The sequence below is a fragment of the Parambassis ranga genome, chromosome 3 (genome assembly GCF_900634625.1).
Source record: "Parambassis ranga chromosome 3, fParRan2.1, whole genome shotgun sequence".
NCBI classification, from domain to species: domain Eukaryota; kingdom Metazoa; phylum Chordata; class Actinopteri; family Ambassidae; genus Parambassis; species Parambassis ranga.
The window spans coordinates 17,162,773-17,183,981 of NC_041024.1; the positions used below are offsets into that span (position 1 = coordinate 17,162,773).

The window sequence follows — 21,209 nt, forward strand, 5'->3', positions numbered from 1 at the left end:
GCTTCCATAGAAAGTTCTCCATTGTTTCCTTGTCCAGTAGTGCTGAATCCAGGGATTGTCTGATATGTGACACGCCGGGCAATTGGGGACATGCAGTCAGCAGGGTTTGCTGACTTCTGCGTTTTCACTTCGAGGACCTGGAATGTGAGGGGAGGGGTGGGTTAGGGTTGTGTTCGCTGGCTTTCTTAGCAGTCCTGCAAATGTAGGACACCTCCTGCACAGCAGTGGAAACTATATGAAATAGTGGTTAATGATTCTGACAGTTTCCTAAGTCTGAAGGAGCAACAGGTCAGAAAATGAGATCACTGTTGATCATTGTTAGTCTCTTGGTCCTCATGCTTTTTTTCCAGAGTAAACGTCTACAGGTCTTCCTCTATTTCATGCATTTTAAATTCAGTTTTGAGAACACACACACACACACACACACACAAACATTTCATAGTGTTTATAATGTCTTATAAAGCCAGTGTCTCCCTGTTACACTGGTTTTTTGATGGTGTTTTCTACGGGCAGACCATGTGGGATTCTTTGCATGCCTCTCATGTCAGGCATACTGGGCTTATTTGCTTCTGAAAGATTGCGTATGACTGTTCCGAGGTCCTCTGCGTGAACCGCACATACACACCCACACAAACTAACAAAGGCTTGGAAGGGGTTGTGATGAAGGGCTGTGCTGACAGGCAGCGGAAGCAGCAGCTGCTCCTGGGCGGGTCCAGTCACACAGGAGGATGGAGGGTGGAGGAGGGAGGAGGGAGAGGGAGGAAGTAGTTCAACTCTGACTTACCCAAGCCACGAGTCCAGACTGGTCACCACAGACATCCATCATTTCCTGCAGACATAGACAGACAGACCCTGGAGCCTTGCAGTTGCTCCTAGCCCTGTCAGTGAATCAAGGAGGGATTTTAGGCTCATTTATAACAGTACTTAGCAGAGTTACAAAAAGAGAAAAATGGAATGCCTGGCATGCCATATTTCAAAGTAGCAGTCTACAATACTTGTGGACTGTACTCTTGAAAAAAGAGCTCATTGTCAGCAAGGCCTTGGCAGGAGAAGCCACATTTCCACACGATGATGGATACATCAAAAAAAAGGCTGCAAAAATGAGGAAGCAGGCAGGGCCACAGTTTACCTGGAGAGATCATTTTGCAGTTTCCTCGTTTCCTTCTTCTTATATATGGAATTTTAGGGTTAGTTCACGGTGCACAGTTGATTGTACTCTACCGAAAATCAAATACATACTGACAATGTACAGCTACTAAATATGTAAGATGTGCTTGGATTTACACTTTTGACACAACAGGGTGTAGGAAGAGCCTTTTAAAAAAAGACTGTTGTGAATGATTCCCCAAATTATCAAGTGCTAGATGCTGCTGGAATGAGGAATTTAACCATATTTTGTATTTATACAATTTTTGCTTCTAACATTAAAAAATCGTCAATAGCAGATGTTACAGCCTGCCACACTGGCACACCGCAGTTCCCACCACTTCACTGTGTCTCTGCTGAAAGGCTGCTGCCTGTGATGTGCAATCATGCATCACAGAGCTAATGTCTCCCCAGTGAGTCAGCCTCTCTCTACCTTGTCAGCCTCAACTTCCCAGCCTTCATCTATTGCTAGAGTACAACCACATGACAACTGAAGAGAGAGACGCTTGTCTGATTCAGTCCTCAGAACCTAGCCGTGAAGCTGACTCCCTGTGAGGTCAATGCAGTGATGTTGACTTCAGTAATGCTATAATTCCCAGAGTTAATTGATCAGGCTTGGTGCATTTGCTGGTTTTATCATGGCAAGTTGATAATTTATATCTCCTGGTTTACATAAAAACTGGTCAGACATTTCACTGATTTATATTGTGTTAAAAAGGTTACTGTGCGTATGTAGTGTGTGTGTGTCTGTGTGTGTGTGCATGCACGTGTTAGTTCTGCACGCTCAGCGTTTGTGCATGGTCAGGGCTTTGTTGTGACCAGTGGGTTTTCTCTGTGCAGGGTGCTGCTCAGGGTCAGAATGCTCTACTACCTGAAACAAGAGGTGATAGGAAGCCAGGCCCAGGAGGTGCTCGATGGTGTGGACTCCAGGTGAGCTCAACTTTGACATACTCAGGCATTATCATAGGGTATTTTCAGGAACATTAGAACTACCATTTCTTCCCATTCCATAAAGTCCTAAAATGTTCTACAACATAGCCGTAGTACAGGTTGACTGTACTAAACCCTCCCCACAGTGTGATTATTTAATTCTACGATAGCATTCAGATGGATTAGACAGCTTCAATACAACAACATAGACCTGAAAAGAGATTAAAACAGAAGAGTTTCCATTTCACATTACGACAGCTGCCAAGGCTGTTCTTCTGAAATATGGTATCAACCTGTTGAAGAAAGAAGCAGATGATCAGGCAAATTCATAGAGAGGTTGCTGAGCTCCACCTGCTGGTGAAAGATGGAAACATTCCTACTGTACAGTACGTACTTAAAAATCAAACCACAGTTAACTAGGAAGTCAAATGAAGCATAAATTGGTAAACACTTCTCTTTAGTTGTTTCAACATAAAAGCTCCCCAGCAAAACCATGCAGGTTATTGGAAAAACATTTTATTTTATTATTAACTTTATTTGATAATAGACATATCAGCAAGTATGAGAAAATGTTTAAACATTCTTCAAAATCGCTTTCTTCTACTCCTCTGTAGTGAGGTAAAGATCAGGGTGCCAGAACCTGACCATTCAGACCTGCCAGCCCTGTGGTGGGACAATATCTGTGACAGGTGCCTGCTGTTGGGTGTCTTCAAGCATGGTAAGAAACCTTGGCTTTTAGTAGGGTGTCTTTTTATTATGATGTTTTATTACATCTATGTATGTACATCTTAATTTAAAATAAATCCTTTGCTTTGACATCCCACTAATTGCTTGCAGAAAGAAAGAAAAAAATCATATAGTAGCTTTACAAGCTACAATGTACGCTTACTAACTGACCATGTTAATGTAACATTAATTGTTAGTACTGGCATCAGTTTTGTACCATTTGTTTCCATTGATATTGAGATTGTGGGAGAAATGACTCAACATGTATGTATTTCATACCTCTGGTCTTTCCAGTTTCCATCCTTTGCTAACACTGGAGTTTGCTTATCCCCCTTTGGCACTTCCAGGTTATGAGAAGTACAACACTATTCGTGCAGACCCTGCCCTGTGCTTTTTAGAGCGCGTGGGACGACCAGACGAGAAGGCCATTGCTGCTGAACAGAGAGGCAATGATTTCATGGACGGGTGGGTACACAGCGCCTGTCTGAGCCCTTTGATTTAACCCAATGTGCTGGTTAAAATATTTTTTTAAAAAGTGCCAACAGCAGCAAAAATGACACAAGTTGATCTGTGTGTGTAGGGATGTGGATGATCCAGAATACAAGCCTGCTCCAGCCCTGCTGAAGGATGAAATGGAGGTAAGAACCATTCAAGGGAAATCTGTCGATCTGATAAAAGTGGCTATAAGTAGCCGTGCAGATTGAGTGTGATTATTATGTCTTCTACTTCTGTAAACCGATGCTATCCCCTCATGCAGGATGATGCCTCTTCTCCTGGAGACTTGGTTGTGACTGACAATGCTGGGGGTGAGTTTTAAATCTTTGTAATCCTCAATTACAATCAAAGGCTTCCCACTGTTTTTTTTTTTTTTTTTGCAAAATGTGTGCATTTTAAAGTTGTAAAGCATTGTTCCTGCTTAATTTACTTTCAGATTCAGTTCCAGTGACAGAAGGTCAAACTGCCTACTGGCCATCTCCCTCAGTGCTGACAGCCAGGCTGAGGCGTCTGATCACAGCCTCCCAGCGATACACTAAGAGCCGACAGATCCTGCACATTCACCAAACTCAGTCTCAGTCCCAGCAGGCCATGATACTGTCTACTCCACTCTGCCCGCTGCCCCCCACACTCGAAACCCTTAACCCCAAGATGGCTGCTAAGATTGAACGTCAGCAGAGGTCCGAATACAGATTGTATCAATGATGTTTAAGAATTTTTTATCTATGTACCACATTATATGGGACATGTTTTCACATACAGTTATTGTTATTATCCCCAGATGGACCAGGCGAGAAGAGGCTGACTTCTACCGCGTTGTCTCCACTTTTGGTGTTGTCTTTGACCCAAGCCTTGGTCGGTTTGACTGGACCAAGTTCAGGGCTATGGCTCGGCTGCACAAGAAGACGGATGAGAGCTTGCAGAAGTATCTGTGTGCTTTCACTGCCATGTGTCGACGGGTGTGTCGCCTGCCACCTAAAGAAGGAGGTCAGAAACCTCTCCTTTAATTTCTGCACCCTCATATGGTTATCATATGAAATCCTGCTTGTCTTGTTGCTATTTTAATTTTACCAACAGATAAATGAATGTGAAAGAGTTGCCTCATGTGCCATTACTGACAGTTTTATTTTGGAGAGAGGTCAGTGGCACCTTGATAAACAAGCTGCCTCAGCAGTACAGAGGTGATAAGGTTAATCATTAGTGGAAAGATAAACAGTGGGATGTTAAAGCTCGGGGCACAAGCAAGTCTTTGGATTGTACTTGTAGCCAAGCTTTTTTCACTCACGCTTTTTTTTTTTTTTTTCTCCAGACTCTGCAGTGGACCCATCTCTGACCATCCAGCCAATCACAGAGGAGCGAGCTTCTCGTACTCTGTACAGAGTGGAGTTGCTACGCCAGGTGAGGGAACAAGTCCTTCGGCATTCATTGCTCTATGAGCGCCTGCCACTGTGCCAGATGAGCTCTGACTTGCCTGTCTGGTGGGAGCCTGGAACTCATGACCGTGATCTGCTAATTGGCGCTGCAAAACATGGCGTCAGCCGCACTGATTACCACATTCTGAGAGACCCTGAGCTCTGCTTCATGGCTGCCCAGCGCAACTACAGCCAAACAAAGACTGCACAGCTGCAATCACGTACATCCACGCCACTCCCACACCCTCAGTATCAGGCTGCCAGCTCAGTGTTGACAGGTTCTCCGCTACCTCCACCCACCCAGAGAGACACAGATTCCTGTGGAGTAGTGCCCAAAGTGGAACCTGCCTCTGAGGGGGAGGAGGGCAAGGAAAAGCAGGGAGAGAGTTGGACCCCTCCTCAAGCACCAGCTACTCCCACAGGTCTGGAGGAAAAACCCATTTCAGTGATGAGGGATAATGAGAGGCAAATGGTGGCGGCGCGAACAAAACCCCTCACACCCAACTCCTCCGAGAGGAAACACAAGAAGGCCAGCAAGAGAAGCCGTAAGGAGGCCAGGCGCGGCTCAGAGTCTGACTCTGATGGCTCGTCCTCAAGCTCATCGTCACGCTCCTCTTCCTCTTCATCGTCGTCCTCCTCCTCTTCCTCATCACATTCCGGGTCCAGCTCTTCCTCTTCATCATCTTGCTCCTCTGGCTCTTCATCATCATCGTCCTCCTCGTCATCTTCATCAGAGGACAGTGAAAGTGAGGGAGAGGAAAGGAAGAAGAAAGGTGAGTACCTCAAACACACAAAAGGATTTCATAATTAGTTAGGCAATGTGCAGAAGGTGAGTCTTGTCTGTTTTTATCCAATGTTTGTCTCTTATCTGATGTCTTTAGTGCCTGCAGTGACAAGTGTGAAGGGCTTCGATGAGGACAGTGTGGCATCTCTGAGCACTACGCAGGATGAAACACAAGACACCCATATGGCTGAGAACGGTATCGCCAACAACTCCTCACATCCTTTCCAAGGAGGAGGGTACATGCTGGCTGCATCCTACTGGCCAAAGGTGAATTACTGTACATACCTGCTAACCAAGACATAGAAACAAATTAATATGTAAACATACAGCATGGCTGTGGGTGGTGGGCAAATCAGATTGAAATTATCTGTTGTTGTTTTTTAGGACCGTGTAATCATCAACCGCCTGGACAGCATCTGCCAGGCAGTGCTTAAGGGCAAGTGGCCAGGAACGCGTCGGGTTTACGAGCCTGGAGGTGCAGTGGCCTCTTTCTATACCACCAAGCTGCTGGACAATGCCAACAGTCTGAGCGAGGACCCCTCTGCCTCACCACAGGGGTCAAAGGTGACCAAGCATGTTGCAGAAAACAAGGAGTTCTCAGTAAAGCTCAATGATGTATGTTGAATTCTCCCTTCCTCCCTTCCTCCCTCCGCTTCGCCCTAACCGTAGGAACACCCCCCTCCCCTTCTGCTGCCATGACTGGTGTTAGCTGCCGTGTTCAGCATGTTTCTGGTTTTCTTCCTGCTTTCCTTTGGGTATGATTAGTGGTTTTGACTGCCTGGCAGGAGGAGAGATTAATTTAATAGCAGCCTTCCTTTCTTTTCCCACACACTCAATTTGAATTGGGCTCTCAGGCTGTGATTACATGAGCACAAATCATTCAGTCATGAGAATATAATAAGGTTCAGTTTGAAGCCTCTCTAGACTGAAGGGGTCTTGCTAATAATCTGATTGAAATGAAGACCTCTGCTGTGGGTGTTCTCTAATATGCTTCTAGGCAACGTGGCTATTAACTTGGCTTCAGATTCGCTTCTATTTATTCCTTCAGTTTTGTTGCTTTTATAAACAGTATCTTCCAAATCTTAATGATTTGAACAAATACTAAAAACACCTGCTTATTACATTTAAAGGTAGGACTTGACTGACAGCAGCTATCTCTGTGGCATGGCTCTCAACAATGGTCCAGACTACAGTGTAAATAGACTTTACCCACTGCCCTGCTACGCACTACCCACTGTGTGTCCATGTGTCCCAACAAGACTAACATAAAACACCTGAACAATATGTGCTGTTATTATGAGAAAAACCTTTTTACAAGATGTCTTAATGACATAAGTTGCCAATCAAGATACAGCAAAGAAGCAGAAACAAAAGACTTGTTAATTCATATGATAGACAAAAACAAGTCCTTTTGTAATTTTTGATGCAGTCTCAGTGAAGAACCAATTAAATGGTTCTCCTGTAATACTGTGTATTTGCCTTATAGCTCTTTTCCTGGTCACGTCTCACATTGTTGTATCTGTGTAGCAGGAGGGAGGCCTGAAGTTGACCTTCCAGAAACAGGGTCTACCTTTGAAGAGGCCCCTGGAGTCCGAGGAAGGTCCCCAGGCCCAGCAGCAGTACTTAGCCCGTCTTCATGAGCTGCAGAGCGCTTCAGACACAGATCTGGCTGACATCACCAAGCCTCAGTGCAGCTTCCAGACAGGTGTGTTTATTTAAAAACAGCAAGTAGTTAAGGGCCTGTGCATACATGTGCTGAAAGTGGACTGTCTTGTTTTTCCTTCATACACCACTAGAGGGCAGCAAAGTCTAGTTTACATGGAAGACAGTTAATCCTTCCTGTTCATGTGAATGTCCCCCAGAACGTGTACTTCCATGTAGTCTTCATGCATAGCAATGTAGGTCACAGCTAACAGGAAGTCTCTCTTGAAGGTCCTCCAGGTTTTACTGGTCAGATGAGGTTGAATGGAGTGGTGGATGGCCAGCCAGTTGTGAAAAAGCGGAGAGGAAGAAGGAAGAATGTGGAGGGGGTGGACCTGCTTTTCATGAACCGGAATAGAGGCCCTGCTGTTCCTGATCAGGTAAACTGTTTGTGATCATTGTTTAACTTTTACAAGATGCTTGTGCTGTCTGTGCTGTCCAGTATATAGGAAGTTGCAAAAAATGCCCCTCTGTTTCCAGGTGCCTCCAGGTTGGGGGGGTATTGGCCAGGTGGGTATGGCTGGTTCCTCTTTGCCAGGCTGCAGCCAGAGCTCCAGTCAGGTTCCTTCTGACACTGAGAGCAGAGTCCCTGTTATCAACCTCAAAGATGGAACCCGGCTTGCTGGGGAGGACGCTCCCAAAAAGAAAGACCTGGAACAATGGCTAAAGGAACATCCTGGCTTTGTGGCTGACACGGGAGCCTTTATCCTTGTGAGTCCATTTTTTTCTACATGAAACCACTGGGAACAGATTGAGAAGGAATTGTATCTAAAAACTACATTATAGGTTGTGGAGTAAGATGTTTTTGTCTAAACAGCTACCTTTCTGTCTATTTCCAGGGGGTAAATAAGATGCAAATGCCGTTCCACTTCCAGGACGGTCGGCCAAAGCAGAAAAGGCATCGCTGTAGGAACCCAAACAAGATCGATGTAAACAGTCTGACAGGAGAGGAGAGGGTTCAAATCATCAACAGGAGAAACGCACGCAAGGTCTGTCTAAAACATAGCTTTCTCACCAGCTGACAAAGATGACAGATATTCTCCAGTATGTTCTTGGTCTGTTGTGTACACTGGCTCATGTTGCCTGTATTCTCTCCCACAGGTTGGTGGAGCCTTTGCTCCTCCTCTGAAGGATCTGTGCCGGTTCCTTCAGGAAAACCCTGAGTACGGAGTCCCGCCTGAATGGGCTGAAGTGGTCAAACAGTCGGTGAGTTTCAAAGTAAAACAGTCCAAACAGGCCAAACGTTATCCTGGAATGATGCCACATCACAACTTTTCATTTTGAGGCAGAAGTTTCACAGTATTGCTGATGTTAGTAATAATGTATGCTTCCTGTCCAGGGTTACCTCCCAGAGAGCATGTTTGACAGGATCCTGACAGGACCCATCGTTCCTGAGGAGGTGAGCAGACGTGGACGTCGACCTAAGAATCCTCTGGCCAAGGCTGCAGCCGCAGCCGCAGCAGCACCCAGCCAAGCAGCTGCTGCTGCCCTGGGCCTGAACCCCCTACTGACCAACGGTCTCCTCTCTGGGATGGACCTCACCAGTCTGCAGGCCTTCCAGCAAAACCTCCAGAGTTTACAGTCCTTGCAGCTCACTGCAGGCCTGATGGGGCTGCCATCCGATGCTAGCAACCTGGCCGCAAGTAACCTGGCTGCCATGTTTCCCATGATGCTGTCTGGAATGGCTGGATTGCCAAACCTGCTTGGCATGAGCAGCTTGCTTGGGAAGCCTGCTCAGGAAGGTGCCGGCGGCTCAGAAGAGAAGACACGGGGAATCAGCAGCAGTGGAACAGCAGAGGCATCTGCCTCTAAAGCCCCGTCTCACACCTCAGACACCAAAGGAGAAAGGACAGAGGGCTCGAATACGACTCCTTCTTCCACTTCCAGCTCTGCTTCCTCTGCCACCACCACCACACAAAGTGCTTCAGCTGCCTCTGCAGCCTCGAGTCACCAACTTTCTCTTAACCCCTTGTTGCTCTCCAGTATGCTTTACCCAGGGATGCTTCTCACTCCAGGCCTTAACCTTCCTGTGTCTGCCGCACATTCGCAGAGTTCAAACAGTGACCCTGCCCTTCCAGCTGCTCCTCCTCCTCACCCTGCAGGCTCACAGTCATCTGCTCAGCAGACGGCGCAGCAGCAGGCAGGGAAGGCTGGCGAGGAGGAGGATGATGAGGCTTTGGATGAGGAAGAGGACGAGGAAGAGGAGGAGGAGGAGTCTGCAGAACAAAAAGATAACAGTGGTCCTGAAGGTTCAGGAAAAGCAGAGTCATCTTCATCAGAATCTGGGAGCTCTTCGTCATCCTCAGACGATTCTGACTCAAGTGATGAGGACTGATCCTATGAATATATAATTATAAATTTATTTATGTATCGCCTAGAAATGTAAACATATATTCACATATATATGGATTTTTCAGCACTTATGTTGCGATTTCTTTACATGTAAATACAAGAACTAAAATGTTGTATAATAAAGACAAAAACCTAAAAAAAAATGGGAAAAACTGACATAAAAAGGAACTGAATAAATAATGTCGATGTTTGTTCACAAGGTACAGTCTTGTTTTGAGACATTTTGCATGTCAGACTTTAGTAGATTTATGAACTCTGTGAACTTGTACCACGCAATTATGTACAATTGCAACAAAAAAGGCATTATTGTAATTATGTCAGGATTAATTTTATTAAAAAAGTGAAACTACATCAACATGCTCGCTGAGCTGTACTATTAATATATTTTGATTGTCGGGGGTGCGGGGATTGACACTTGACTTTTTGCTTTCTCTTGTAAATATTCAGTACTTTTACAGGTTCGTTGACACTTAATGCTTTGCAGATCATACGTTGGATATGTCAGCAATAACTTGGGCAGCTAATGAATGTCACTTAAGCTGTAGATTCTTCTGTCTGCCATGTTCCACCCCAGTGCACAACTCAGACAGCCTCACCAACCCTTCACTTACCGTCATATCACACTATGAACACAGGTTCATTCGTTGTTGTCCAGTTTGGAAACAGGATTATCTGAGGCTTCCCCTTATATATATATATGTACTGGGGAGGTTCTGTACAAGTATTGTTTTTTTCAATTGAGTACAAGCTTAAATAATTATTTTTACAGGGATGCACATCATTTTCACAAACATTTTAGGCGCACTTTAGCCACCTGCAGCAGGCATACCACTTCACTTGCACGTCTGTTGATTCTGATGACAGGAAACAACCTTCTACTGTGTGCCAAAAAAACTGCCCTTTGACAGAGCTGTGTGGTCTCTGCGTATTGAAAGGATTCTTGATGGATATTATTACCAATACCCCGGCGTATTTGACTGCATCTTACCTCAACTCTGCTACATAGATTGGCTTCACTGTGCAAATGTTCATGTGCATGGGTGCGTTCTCTTGCTGTACACAATGCCCTCTTCTCTGCTGGGATGTGTGTGTGTGTCTGAGGCCTTTTTTTCTTACATAGAGCTTCCACTGTGTTGTTTTTTTTTTTGTTTTTTCTTTTGCTTGGCTGGGCTGCTTCCATAACCTTCCAGTCTGAATGTTGTGAGTTTGAGTACGGCAGGACTTACAGACTTTGACTGCTAAAAACAAACTACATTACAAGTGTTCTTCACCTTCAGACATGTCTCTTTGGAAACTTGGAGGAAGTGGTTGAGATTACATGTTGCATGACAACCTGTGTTTATACATAACATACCTGGCACAAGCACAAAATGGTTCACACCTTTGCTATGATTGTAGTGACTGTGGTCATCTTTTCCTGGCGGTTTTGCTTCAGAGGGCTCGATGATAGCAGCTTGTGTTGTTGGTTGTAGGTTACCGCTTTGTCTCGTGTTTTATTTCACTTCGTCACTAGATGTAGAAGTGCCCTTATCCTGTACCTCACTCTATCATCCAGCCACTCACATCTGTGCTCAGTGTCCATTTTATTCAGCATCCCTGCACATGTTCATTTTAAGCTCTAAACCAGGACACACACACACACACACACAAACACTGGAGTTCACTCGAGCCGAAGTACCTTTTTGTAATTGTCTCTAGCACAACAGTGCTCGCTCTATAGGACTGCTGTTACACAGTGGACTGTTAGATACTCAAATAATTTCTGAGGTATTGTTTTTTTTTTGTTTGGGCCCACTGAATTAACTGTTTAGTTATAATCGCTGTAGCATCGTTCTCCAGTGGGTTCAACCAGGAACAAGTCTGAACACAAAGACTGAAATCTGATTTCTGATGTTGCTTTAAAGTGGTTTTCTTGTATGCCTGTTCTATATAGACCTCGTCATGGGTTTGCTTGCAATGCAATTGCATTTTTTTTAAATAATAATAATTATTATTACTAACAGTATGGTATTTTTCTATGTCTGAGCAATGAACTTAAACATGCCACTGTCATTTTGTAAATCTGCACCTCTGCTCTCTTTAAACTTGTAGTGCCCTTATGCAAACACCCAGCCACTGCTACGTCTGCTGTAGGAGACTGATCTAATGACTTTTGCTACTTTTTGTTGCCCCACAGTGATGGGTGGATTTATGACTGTGTTGAGCCTCTATATGGTAATAAAAAAGAAACAAAAAACAACAAAAAACAAAACAAAAAGGAAAAAAAACTGTAGACATAAGACAGGACTTTTGCTTTCATTTGCTTTTCTTCCAGTTTTATTGTTTAGGTTTTACTGTACAAGACCTCCCAAAGCACTGCTGAAGCTAAAGACGCAGCGCTCAATCTGCAGTGAAAACACAGACGAGTAAACAATGACCAATATGCAACAGGAATGACAAAACACACTACTGCTGTACAGGGAAGTTTTAATCACTGAGATGACAAAACTAGCTTCATGGGTTTTGTATTTTTATTTTGAGCTTGATAATATCGTAAATGTCACCCTGGTCAGTTTGTGTCTTTTTGTTTCTCTCTCTCTCTATTTTTCTTTTTTCATCGGACAGTTGTAATATTTGCAAGTTGTGGTCTGTGTAGTTCAAAATAATTCTTCATGTAGTGCAGGAAAACACGTCTTAAAAAGTCATTTGTAATTTATTGGATTACTTTCTATGAAGTTCTATAGAGGAAATTGAGGTTTAATTATTTTTATTAAACATATTCTTCTGATCGATTAAGTGTGCCTTTTGCTTTGTCCTTTCACAGGAGATCAGTCATCATTTTTAGCAGATGTTGATGTTGACATTTTGTTAGCTCATCATTTTTTTTTCTTAATATGTGACACATCTAAGAGAATTATTGTCAGGATATAGAAATAAAGTCATTAATACTTACCTAGGGGGAACTAAGTGGCTGTTGTTTTGTAATGTAGCATCCAAATGAAAAGCATTGCACAGAGGTTTGTTTAAACGGTGAAGATGCAATAAGAGTGCATAGATTGCAACATGCACATTATAATGTTATTTTTAGTAAGTGATTATACTGACGCATTCTAATGCTCGGGTTTGTTGGGTCTTTCTTTCATCCCTCCTGTGGGTGGTGCTCATTTGCCTCTTTAACCCACTTCCTGCTGCTGCTTAGCACTTATCATAGCAACCAGACCCAGATGACATGTTGGGGCTTGTCTGCTGTGCAGGCCAATGGGCTGAGTATCTTTGGGCTGCAGAGCAGCAAGTTGCCTCATTTTGCACTCTTCCTCTGCTGTCTATAAACTGGGAAGGTTCTTTGCTAACATCTTAAACTGCCTGAAAATAGACAGAGAAATGGTGAGTGATTGAAACTTTCATCAGTTTTTGTTTAACTGCTAAAGTAAAATGCCACACTGGCATCATCTGTACATCTGTCAGATGACTTTTCTGCACTCGGTATTGACCGTTTAGTCCTTCTGCAGCAGGACTTTAATGCACTGAACATGTAAGTGTGCTGATCAAACAACGTGGATCTGCAGTTACAGGCTGTTTAAATTTATAGCACGTGCTAGAAAGTGAAAGCAAGACTTGTTTTGATGTAACTTGTGTCAGTGAGAGCCAGTCCAAGGGGAAACAGGAAATGGGTGTGATTCAAATATCGTGTGAGTTTAAAGTTAAATAACAACATAAAACATGCATGAAACGATAGGAAACAGCTTCTTTCAACATCACGCCATACAGTTTACAAAGGATGACTTGTTGTTTTTTTTCCTCAGATTCTCCTGTGGTTTCTTTGTAGTGGCACATTAAGTAGTTAAAAGAAGATAACACAAGTAAGATCAGTTGTGCATGAGAGGATCTGGTGGTTACCACTGAATACAGCAGCCTTCCATGTGATTCACATGTGTGTGGACATGATAATGAAGGTGGTCAGAGAACTTGATGTTTCAGCATATTTGTTCAATGTTCTACTTTCAGTATTTGGATTAAACTCTGAGCTTGAAGTTAAAGCTTTCCCACGCAGTGGAAAAAGTCCACGAGGAGACTACAGACAGCTGCTGCTCAAAGCGAGGTAAATATTGTGTTACACTCAGACATGATTTGTATGCCATCAATGTGAAAATGGTGAGCTCAAGTACTTGGTACACAGCAGTGCCCAACCCCAACAGACCTATCACATTTTCACTGTGTCATGCCATCACGTCACCTGCAGTCACTGTAGGCTGGCTCAGAATGGGCGGTAGTGAAAAGCAGCAAGTAGAAACAGAAATGATGAAGGACGGGGACTTTTGGCAATACGTCTACAAGAATGTTAAAATTGTTGGGAAAACTGCCTTCACCTTTTATATAATGTAATAATGTATAATAAAGAATTATTCTAGTGGCTGCTTTTAGATACAGCTTTCAATACATGATTAAGTGTGCTATTACTGAACTACATCTAAAAGATATATAATTATTTGACATATTTGGCCTTTTAGGTTTAGTATTAATTGGCTCAAACTGACCACTGACAGATTTGAAGTACACTGTTTTATTTGCTCTAATTGTCTCTCTGTGCTTTTAATGTTCTTTTACCCTTTTTTAGGTGCCCATTCGTTTCATCCTGTGTGAGTGAGGAGGTCACCATGGCAACCGTGCCTCAGGGCAACGTGGGAAAGCCGAGGTTTGGCCCCAGTGACCGTCTGATCGCTATATTCAGGTTAGCACCGCAGTCCCACAGTATGACTCACTCTCACAGGGGCCATCTTTGTGTGTCTGTGATGTGAGATCTTAGCATGTCACATCCACAGCAGGGCTCAGATGCTCTATCAGTCAGGCTTGGCAGAGAACACAGACTCTCTGTACATGATCTAACGGGCAAATGTCTGAGGTTTCGGCTGGTGCTGCTTACATACTGTTTCTGCTTTGGATTGATAATGTGTAAATCTGCTCGGTTTACAGACAATTTTACAATTACATCTGGAGCTTTGCAGCACATTGACTTTGTATCTGTTGTCCTGTTGATTATATGGCAGATTAGATGCTCTTGATGTGTTCAATTTTGTTTCCAACATGATGTCTCCGTTTCAGGGCCTGCTCCAGAGATCCAACTGACGCAGTTAAAACCAGACTGAGACGGATGCTGCACCTGTTTCTGCAGCACCACAGGGATGATGAAGGACGTGGAAGATCCAAGGGTAAATAAACAGTTAATGATTGAACAGCCTTTCAGTGTTATCACTTTATTGCCTGCATTTTGTGACGCTTACTGTCATCACCGTTATCTTAATCGTCCCTACATGATTTGAGAGTGAGCTCCTGTTTTAATGACAGGCAGTAAATGATGGATTAAAGCTATGCTGTTGATACACCATGCAATGTTGTTCACAGTGTTGGCAGTAAAGTGCTGCTGTGAGGCTGAGACCTGGTATTACAGGATCTTGGAGAATCTCCTTATTCAAGAGAGGCAAAGACTGGGCATCAGTGACGTGTCAGTGAGTATGCTGCCCTCTTGTGGCAGCAGCAGGAGCGGGCCACAGGGATTTGTGGTTGTTTTAACATACAGCATGTGATGCCTGTGATGTGTTTGATGCAGGATATGTTGGAGTATGATCTTCTCCAGAGCTGTCTTGTGGCCTGTTGTCTCGAGATCTCTGTAACCTCAAACCATCTATCATGTGACTTCCCTCTGCTCCAGCAGCTCCTGAATGTGGCATCATACCAGTTCTGGAAGGTGTGTGTCAAAGCATGGTAATTTTATATGTACTTGGAGTGAATGATTGACATTCCAGCCCCTTTAACTCAGTGGGTTCTTTTCCTGCTGTGTGACAGGTGATTGAGCCCGTGTTGCGGCTTGGCGTGGGCCTGCCCGGCCTTGTGGTCAAACACCTGGCCCAAGTGGAGGTGAAAGTTTTGGAGAGCTTGGCCTGGACCAGAGACTCACCGCTGTGGGAAGAAATCAGAGCCAATGAGGGACACATGCCTGCCTGCCAACAGGTCCACAGTAACCCTGTCTTAACTCTGCCATAAAACTGTTTACATTTCCACCTGGAGGTTCATCTAAGATATGAGCTTTACAGAGGTCTTTGTGTTGTGTCATGCGCAGGTGATGCTTCCCACACAGCTTGAAGGTTCAATAAGAACAGACTTCCCATCAACTCTAAACCGTCCTCGGAGGAGCAGTTCCTTTCATTTGTTTGCTCGTAAGGTCTGTGCCGTTTTCTCCAAACAACACTTTCCACTGTTGGTTTTATAATTGAAGTATCGAGAAACCAAGTTTTTAACCTTGACCTCAGGTTTACATCTTGATGGGTGTACGTCTCAGAGGGTTGTGCTCCGCACTGGACATCTCAGATGAGCTGCGGTTAAAGACCTGGACCTGCTTTGAATACTCTCTGGTCCACTGCACGAGCCTCATGGTGGACCGCCACCTGGACCAACTGCTCATGTGTGCCATCTACATCATAGCTAAGGTGGGCTTTCTGAGAGGGCTCTCACATATTCTAAAGTCTGTAACAAGAAGAATTATTTAGGATTCTGCACTATTATCAGCAGTTTTGTCCTCTGTTTTGAGTCTGCATTCCATTACAGTGTATGTCATCAGTGGTTAACTCGTGGAATTTGAATTGCTTTTACAGATTAGCCAGATGGAGATCCCCTTCAAGCGCATAATGAAGTGCTATGAGTCACAGCCACATACCAGCAGAAGTGTGAGTCTTGGTTTGTTTTCCATGTATTTAGTATATATATATATATATATATATATATATATAATTAATATGAGTGACCATGGTAATCACTATATAGCATTAAGCCTGAAGTACAGTTGGGTTCATTAGTTAAATGTTTATCAACAGGTCTGTAAAAATGTGCTGATTTCTGAAAAAGATGATGCAGTCCTGACCCCCCGCACACCATCAGCACATTACCCAGGACCCAGTCAGGTGAAGAGGGGCAATCTCATCTATTTTTACAACCAGACCTACACAACAAAGATGCAGCACTTTGCCAAGCAGTTTGCCCCGACCTTTGGGGTAAGTGGAGTATTTTAGACCAAACTGAACAGAGGGAACACCCTGAAGCACACAGGGCGATGTAAAATGGTATTATATTATATTTTATACTAACACTTCACTTCTTTTTTAGGGAGACACTCCTCCTCTGTCTCCTTATCCCCAACTGAAAAAAGCGTCTCCTCGTAGACAGCGACTGCCCTGCAGCCCCACCATCTTTGTCTCACCATACAACGCAGAAACCATCACCCCCTTTACATCCAGACTCTGCTACTATTTCAACTCAAGCCCCTCAGAGGTCTGTGGATGGTTTTCAAACAAGAGCAATCCTTATCTAAAGTGTTATAACGTCATAACAGAGTTTTTTTTCTTCCTGTTTTGCAGTGCCTGTGTGAGATTAACAACATGATCAGAACAGGCAGGTCACCCAGGAGGTCCTGTTATGCACTGTCAATGGATAGAGAAGATGGAGAGGATGAGGACGGAGATGACGGACCTTCAGCCAAGAGGCTTCGTTTGAACAGCCAGTCAGCCTGGCAGAGACGACTGAGGAACGTGATGAACGATCGCATCACAAGACAGAACCAGGACCAGGTCCAGTCTTTTCCTGTGAACAGGTCTATGCTGCACTAGACCACCGGGGGCAGCAGTCCTTGTCTCCATTTATAGGTATCTCTGAGCCAAGCTTAAAATGTTTTTACTCTTGAATATTTTAACAGCAGCTGTGCTGTGGCAGTGCCCTTGGATAAGGCACATAACCCCTCCCCCAGTGGTTGGGAGGAGAGACTGTTTTTTTTTTATATTTGAATAAGCACACCTTCAGTCTTCTTTTATACACAATGATAAAGGTCAACATCCCCACAAAGAAAACATAAAGTTTTCAATTGCAGATGAACCTTCATTTCTATGGTTTTAGATAGAAACAAATCTCTCGGTACAATTTAGTTTAAATAAATTTGAATGCATAGTAATTAACATAAATATGTATGAAAAGTGTAAAAGACTGAACTGATGAATGAAGGGAACTGCACTTTTAGACAAGAATAAATGTAATGCTATTACAGCACTTTGTTCTGCAGTACATTGGATAACATGCATCTAGGCTGACAAACTGTAATATTACTGCAGAGGAGTCATGTCATGTTATGTCATGTGATGACAGAAGGACAGATGGATTCACATTCTTCTGCCGAAGTGACAACATTTCTATAAACCTGAGCTAAAAACTACTTTGTACACACATTGTTAGAAATGTGACAGCCTGCCAGTGTAATTGCACAAGTGTGAAGTGAAAAGCTGAGAGTGAACATTACACGAGACGTCTTTAACACATTTTTAAAAAAAGCTTTAATTTTAACTACACTTGTCTTACTACAAAATAACACTGTATTTAGCAATAACAATGAGCCTCATAACTTCCTATTCACTCCATTTAATGGTCACAGAGGCTACTTCGAAGGATTCCCTTAAACATAATATAATTCTCAGAGGAAGCATTGTATCCTTACTCTCCTTTGTTTTTGTAACAGCCTAATAATGCTGGGACCAAATAACAAAGGACATGGCTGACATGATTTATTGTATGTGGTTTTCTGATTAAATACCATTGGCTTCCAGTTTAATCAATCGTTTTTATGACCCCATAAATGAGAATCTTGTGTGACATGAGCTGCCTGGTAAAAGATAAAATACATGAACATGACTGAATGACCACAGACACTCTGTCCACTGTGGGAAAGTTGGTAACCAAGGCTGCTGTGTGATTGACACACAATCCCCCAGTGTTTATGAGTAACCATGTTTTGGCACGCTTCAGAGTTAATTCTCAACCAATGTTGCTTAGGATGCAATTGCATAGAGGCAGTATGACGCAGCAGACAAAAGCGCTGTAAAATAAAACCAACACACAGTTAGGTTAGCTAACAGGAAGTCTCAAGGTTGCCATAGAGAACCAAAATCACCTGAGCCCACAACACTCATACAGGTTTTAAGGTGATGACTGGTGTTTAACCACCGAAACGCCTCTGGACTGTCTGGACTCTGAACAGCACGCGGTACACTCGTGGATTTAGCTAAATCATGGGCTGCAACACAAGCAGGGGCACCACAGTGGTGGACCCCAGTGAAAAGCCGGAGGAAAGGCCAAAGACAGCCACTTCTACCGAGGAGTCATCTGCAGAGGAAACGAATGGAAGGACAGAAAAAGAGAAGGAAAAAGAGAAGGATAAAAAGGATAAAAAGACAGAGAGTTCCAGCTGAGTGCCACATTTACATCCAAGTAAGAGCTCATGATTTATAAGTGTATTATAGAATATGAATCACAATCTACATCAAACATTATACTTATCAGCTGACTATGTCCTTTCACTCTCCTTTCAATTTTATCAATGAACAAGGATATAGTACCCCCCCATAAAGCAAGCAATTTATGACCAATGCATTGAGGTCACTTTGATACAATCACCCCTGTAACTGGACCGCCGTGTCTGTCTGAGGCTGTTTGACGTGACAAATGGGCTGTGCGGTGACTGAGATGGGCTCTGTGGTGTCTGTGTTGCTGTGTGTACAGATTGGCCTGTCTGAGGGTGAAGGAGGACCTGTCAGCAGCAGGAGGCGACGCTGCACCACTGTCCATCAACCTGCATGTCGTCTGGGCCAGGCGCACATAATCAAACGCGCACACACACACACACACACACACACCTGGGATGAGATTCAGCTCTGCTGTTCATATTCTTGAAACTATTTTGTGATAAATATATTGATTTGAATGGACAGTTGTGTTGCTGTGTACCTGTGTCTGTTCTTTTTTAGCCTGTGTTTGGATCACACACCCCTGCGGCATACTTTGCAATGCCTGTCTTTGCTTTTCATTGCTGTTCATGTATTCCTCCTCCTCCTCCTTCTCCTCCTCTTGCTTCTCTTACACTCACACACCTCTTGTCAAAGCTGGTAGTTACAACACACTCTTTTAAATGCTTCCAATTCTGCTGCAGGCTACAACAGCAACCTTCTAAGATAGTCAGCTTATGTTTCAGCTCTGAGTACCTTGCAACTTCTAACTAGATACCATGTTCTACATATTACAGGTCTGTTCATTTGGACAATCAGAGACAGTGAATTTAAACGCAACACATAATGAACTGCTGCCAGGTGTTCAGTGTTCCAACACTTTTCAGTTCTCCCCACCAGGGGGCGCAGAGTGGCCAAAGAATGCGAACAGTTCCCTACAGCCGCCACCAGGGAGCAGGAGTGGTCTTCCCACGGTGCAATGACACATCTGAGGCTGGCTCCATTTGCTGAAGACATTTAATCTGAAATATAGGTTGTAAGTTTATTACCAGCCAGTGAATGGAGCTGGAATGGAATAGCCATTTTACAAAGCCATATCAAAAATACCCATCTCAGAAGGCAGTGGGAAATTACATGAAAATATTACCATTATACAAATGGAAAGTGTGATTGAATAATGTGCTGGAGAAGATAAATGAAAAGCACTTTGTTGGAAAACGTGGCACTAAATAGGTTTTTAATTTCAGTAGTGGGATAAAAGAAGCGCATTTTTACCCCATTTCACTGCCAATTGATTAGTGGTTCTACACCTGCAGATAGAGAGGGGGGCCTTATCGTCTCATTATCAGTTAATTAATATGCATGCACACATGCCAATTATCTTTCCTCTGCAATTTAGCAGAAATGAGACATTGATGTTTTAATGGTGTCAGAACGGATAACTCCTCTGTTGCTTTAAAGACAAGGCACACACATTGATTGACATGGTTCGGAAATGTTAAGAGAGACAATTGAATTAAGAGCAACCTGAAACACTTGATTATTGTATTAATACTTCTTAGCAGCAAAGCCATTGGCTGTTGCTTTTCAGCGGCTCCAATCCTGATTGAGCCGAGTTTTTGATTAACTCCATTGTGAAAGATATAAAAAGGGCAAGGCTTATATATATATATATATATATATATATATATATATATATATATATATATATATATATGTGTGTGTGTGTGTGTGTGTGTGTGTGTGTGTGTGTGTGTATATATATATATCTTCTATATATACACACCAATGAGAATCCATTATGGAAACATTTTATTTGAAGGACATGCAGAATAGCAAGCTATTACATTTTTTCCTCTGTACCATGATTATTAAGGGACCCAAGGCCACAGCAAGTGAAGCAAACCCAAGATGAAAGTTATATTAATCATTATTCGGTTTACTGTACTGTGTGCACATAGAATTTATGTTCATGAGTCACAGGCCAGTGTTATGTGCCTTTGAAACAGGCAATATTATGGAAGGAAGCACTATTGACATTTTTCATTTCTGCATAAATGCTCCTGGTTGCGCATTGTGCCCAAGGCTGTTAGTTTTTTTTTAATCAGTGCTCTTTGAGCTCAATGCCACAACACTATAATGTTGGAGTGATTCTGTCTGATCCTGAGTTCTCCCAGCTAAATCCAACAATTTTTCCACATATAAAACATCACAGGAGGACAAACCCGTGCCACTGGAGGCAGCAGCTCACAGGACTGGGCCAAAAAGAAAAAGAGGGCAAACACAAACAGAGAAGGACAACTTAAAAAAAAACTCTCTGGGGTGTAATCTTCTAACTCAGTAATAGACCATTTATATGATATGTATAAT

At 43.2% G+C, this 21,209-nt stretch overlaps 2 protein-coding genes across 9 annotated transcripts in view; both read left to right on the forward strand.

Annotated features, from left to right (window-relative positions):
• Nucleotides 1-12,321, forward strand: part of chd9 (chromodomain helicase DNA binding protein 9) — a 56,055-nt gene extending 43,734 nt beyond the window's left edge. For 3 of the 6 annotated variants that reach the window (XM_028402435.1, XM_028402441.1, XM_028402440.1), the window contains 16 exons: nt 1,987-2,076; nt 2,691-2,794; nt 3,150-3,267; nt 3,383-3,440; nt 3,560-3,608; nt 3,734-3,977; nt 4,079-4,284; nt 4,607-5,482; nt 5,591-5,760; nt 5,878-6,108; nt 7,021-7,198; nt 7,426-7,574; nt 7,675-7,905; nt 8,034-8,183; nt 8,296-8,400; nt 8,534-12,321. In XM_028402435.1, coding sequence (XP_028258236.1) covers nt 1,987-2,076; nt 2,691-2,794; nt 3,150-3,267; nt 3,383-3,440; nt 3,560-3,608; nt 3,734-3,977; nt 4,079-4,284; nt 4,607-5,482; nt 5,591-5,760; nt 5,878-6,108; nt 7,021-7,198; nt 7,426-7,574; nt 7,675-7,905; nt 8,034-8,183; nt 8,296-8,400; nt 8,534-9,529 — 3,955 coding nt within the window. In that variant the 3' untranslated portion in view covers nt 9,530-12,321. The remainder of the gene's footprint in view (nt 1-1,986; nt 2,077-2,690; nt 2,795-3,149; nt 3,268-3,382; nt 3,441-3,559; nt 3,609-3,733; nt 3,978-4,078; nt 4,285-4,606; nt 5,483-5,590; nt 5,761-5,877; nt 6,109-7,020; nt 7,199-7,425; nt 7,575-7,674; nt 7,906-8,033; nt 8,184-8,295; nt 8,401-8,533) is intronic. The other 3 variants (XM_028402436.1, XM_028402437.1, XM_028402438.1) reach the window with 3 other exon arrangements.
• A 430-nt stretch (nt 12,322-12,751) lies between these two features.
• On the forward strand, nt 12,752-17,883 carry LOC114433990 (retinoblastoma-like protein 2). Of its 3 annotated transcripts, XM_028402852.1 has the most exons (14): nt 12,752-12,909; nt 13,329-13,385; nt 13,531-13,624; nt 14,141-14,254; nt 14,626-14,732; nt 14,926-15,029; nt 15,131-15,268; nt 15,367-15,531; nt 15,641-15,742; nt 15,831-16,007; nt 16,173-16,244; nt 16,392-16,568; nt 16,681-16,845; nt 16,932-17,883. In XM_028402852.1, exons 4-14 carry the CDS (start codon nt 14,181-14,183, stop codon nt 17,178-17,180), a joined length of 1,530 nt encoding a protein of 509 aa, XP_028258653.1. In that variant the 5' UTR covers nt 12,752-12,909; nt 13,329-13,385; nt 13,531-13,624; nt 14,141-14,180; the 3' UTR covers nt 17,181-17,883. The 3 variants fall into 3 exon arrangements, with proteins under 3 accessions (XP_028258653.1, XP_028258651.1, XP_028258652.1); XM_028402850.1 differs by having other exon boundaries at nt 13,329-13,624; XM_028402851.1 differs by lacking the exon at nt 13,329-13,385.
• Nucleotides 17,884-21,209: the final 3,326 nt, after the last annotated feature.

Coding starts and splice junctions, on each gene's coding strand:
- LOC114433990 (XM_028402850.1), top strand. CDS start 13,455: ATGTGTGTGGACATGATAATGAAGGTGGTCAGAGAACTTGATGTTTCA. Junction 13,625..14,140: donor CAGCTGCTGCTCAAAGCGAG/GTAAATATTGTG, acceptor ACCCTTTTTTAG/GTGCCCATTCGTTTCATCCT. Junction 15,030..15,130: donor TGGGCATCAGTGACGTGTCA/GTGAGTATGCTG, acceptor TGTTTGATGCAG/GATATGTTGGAGTATGATCT.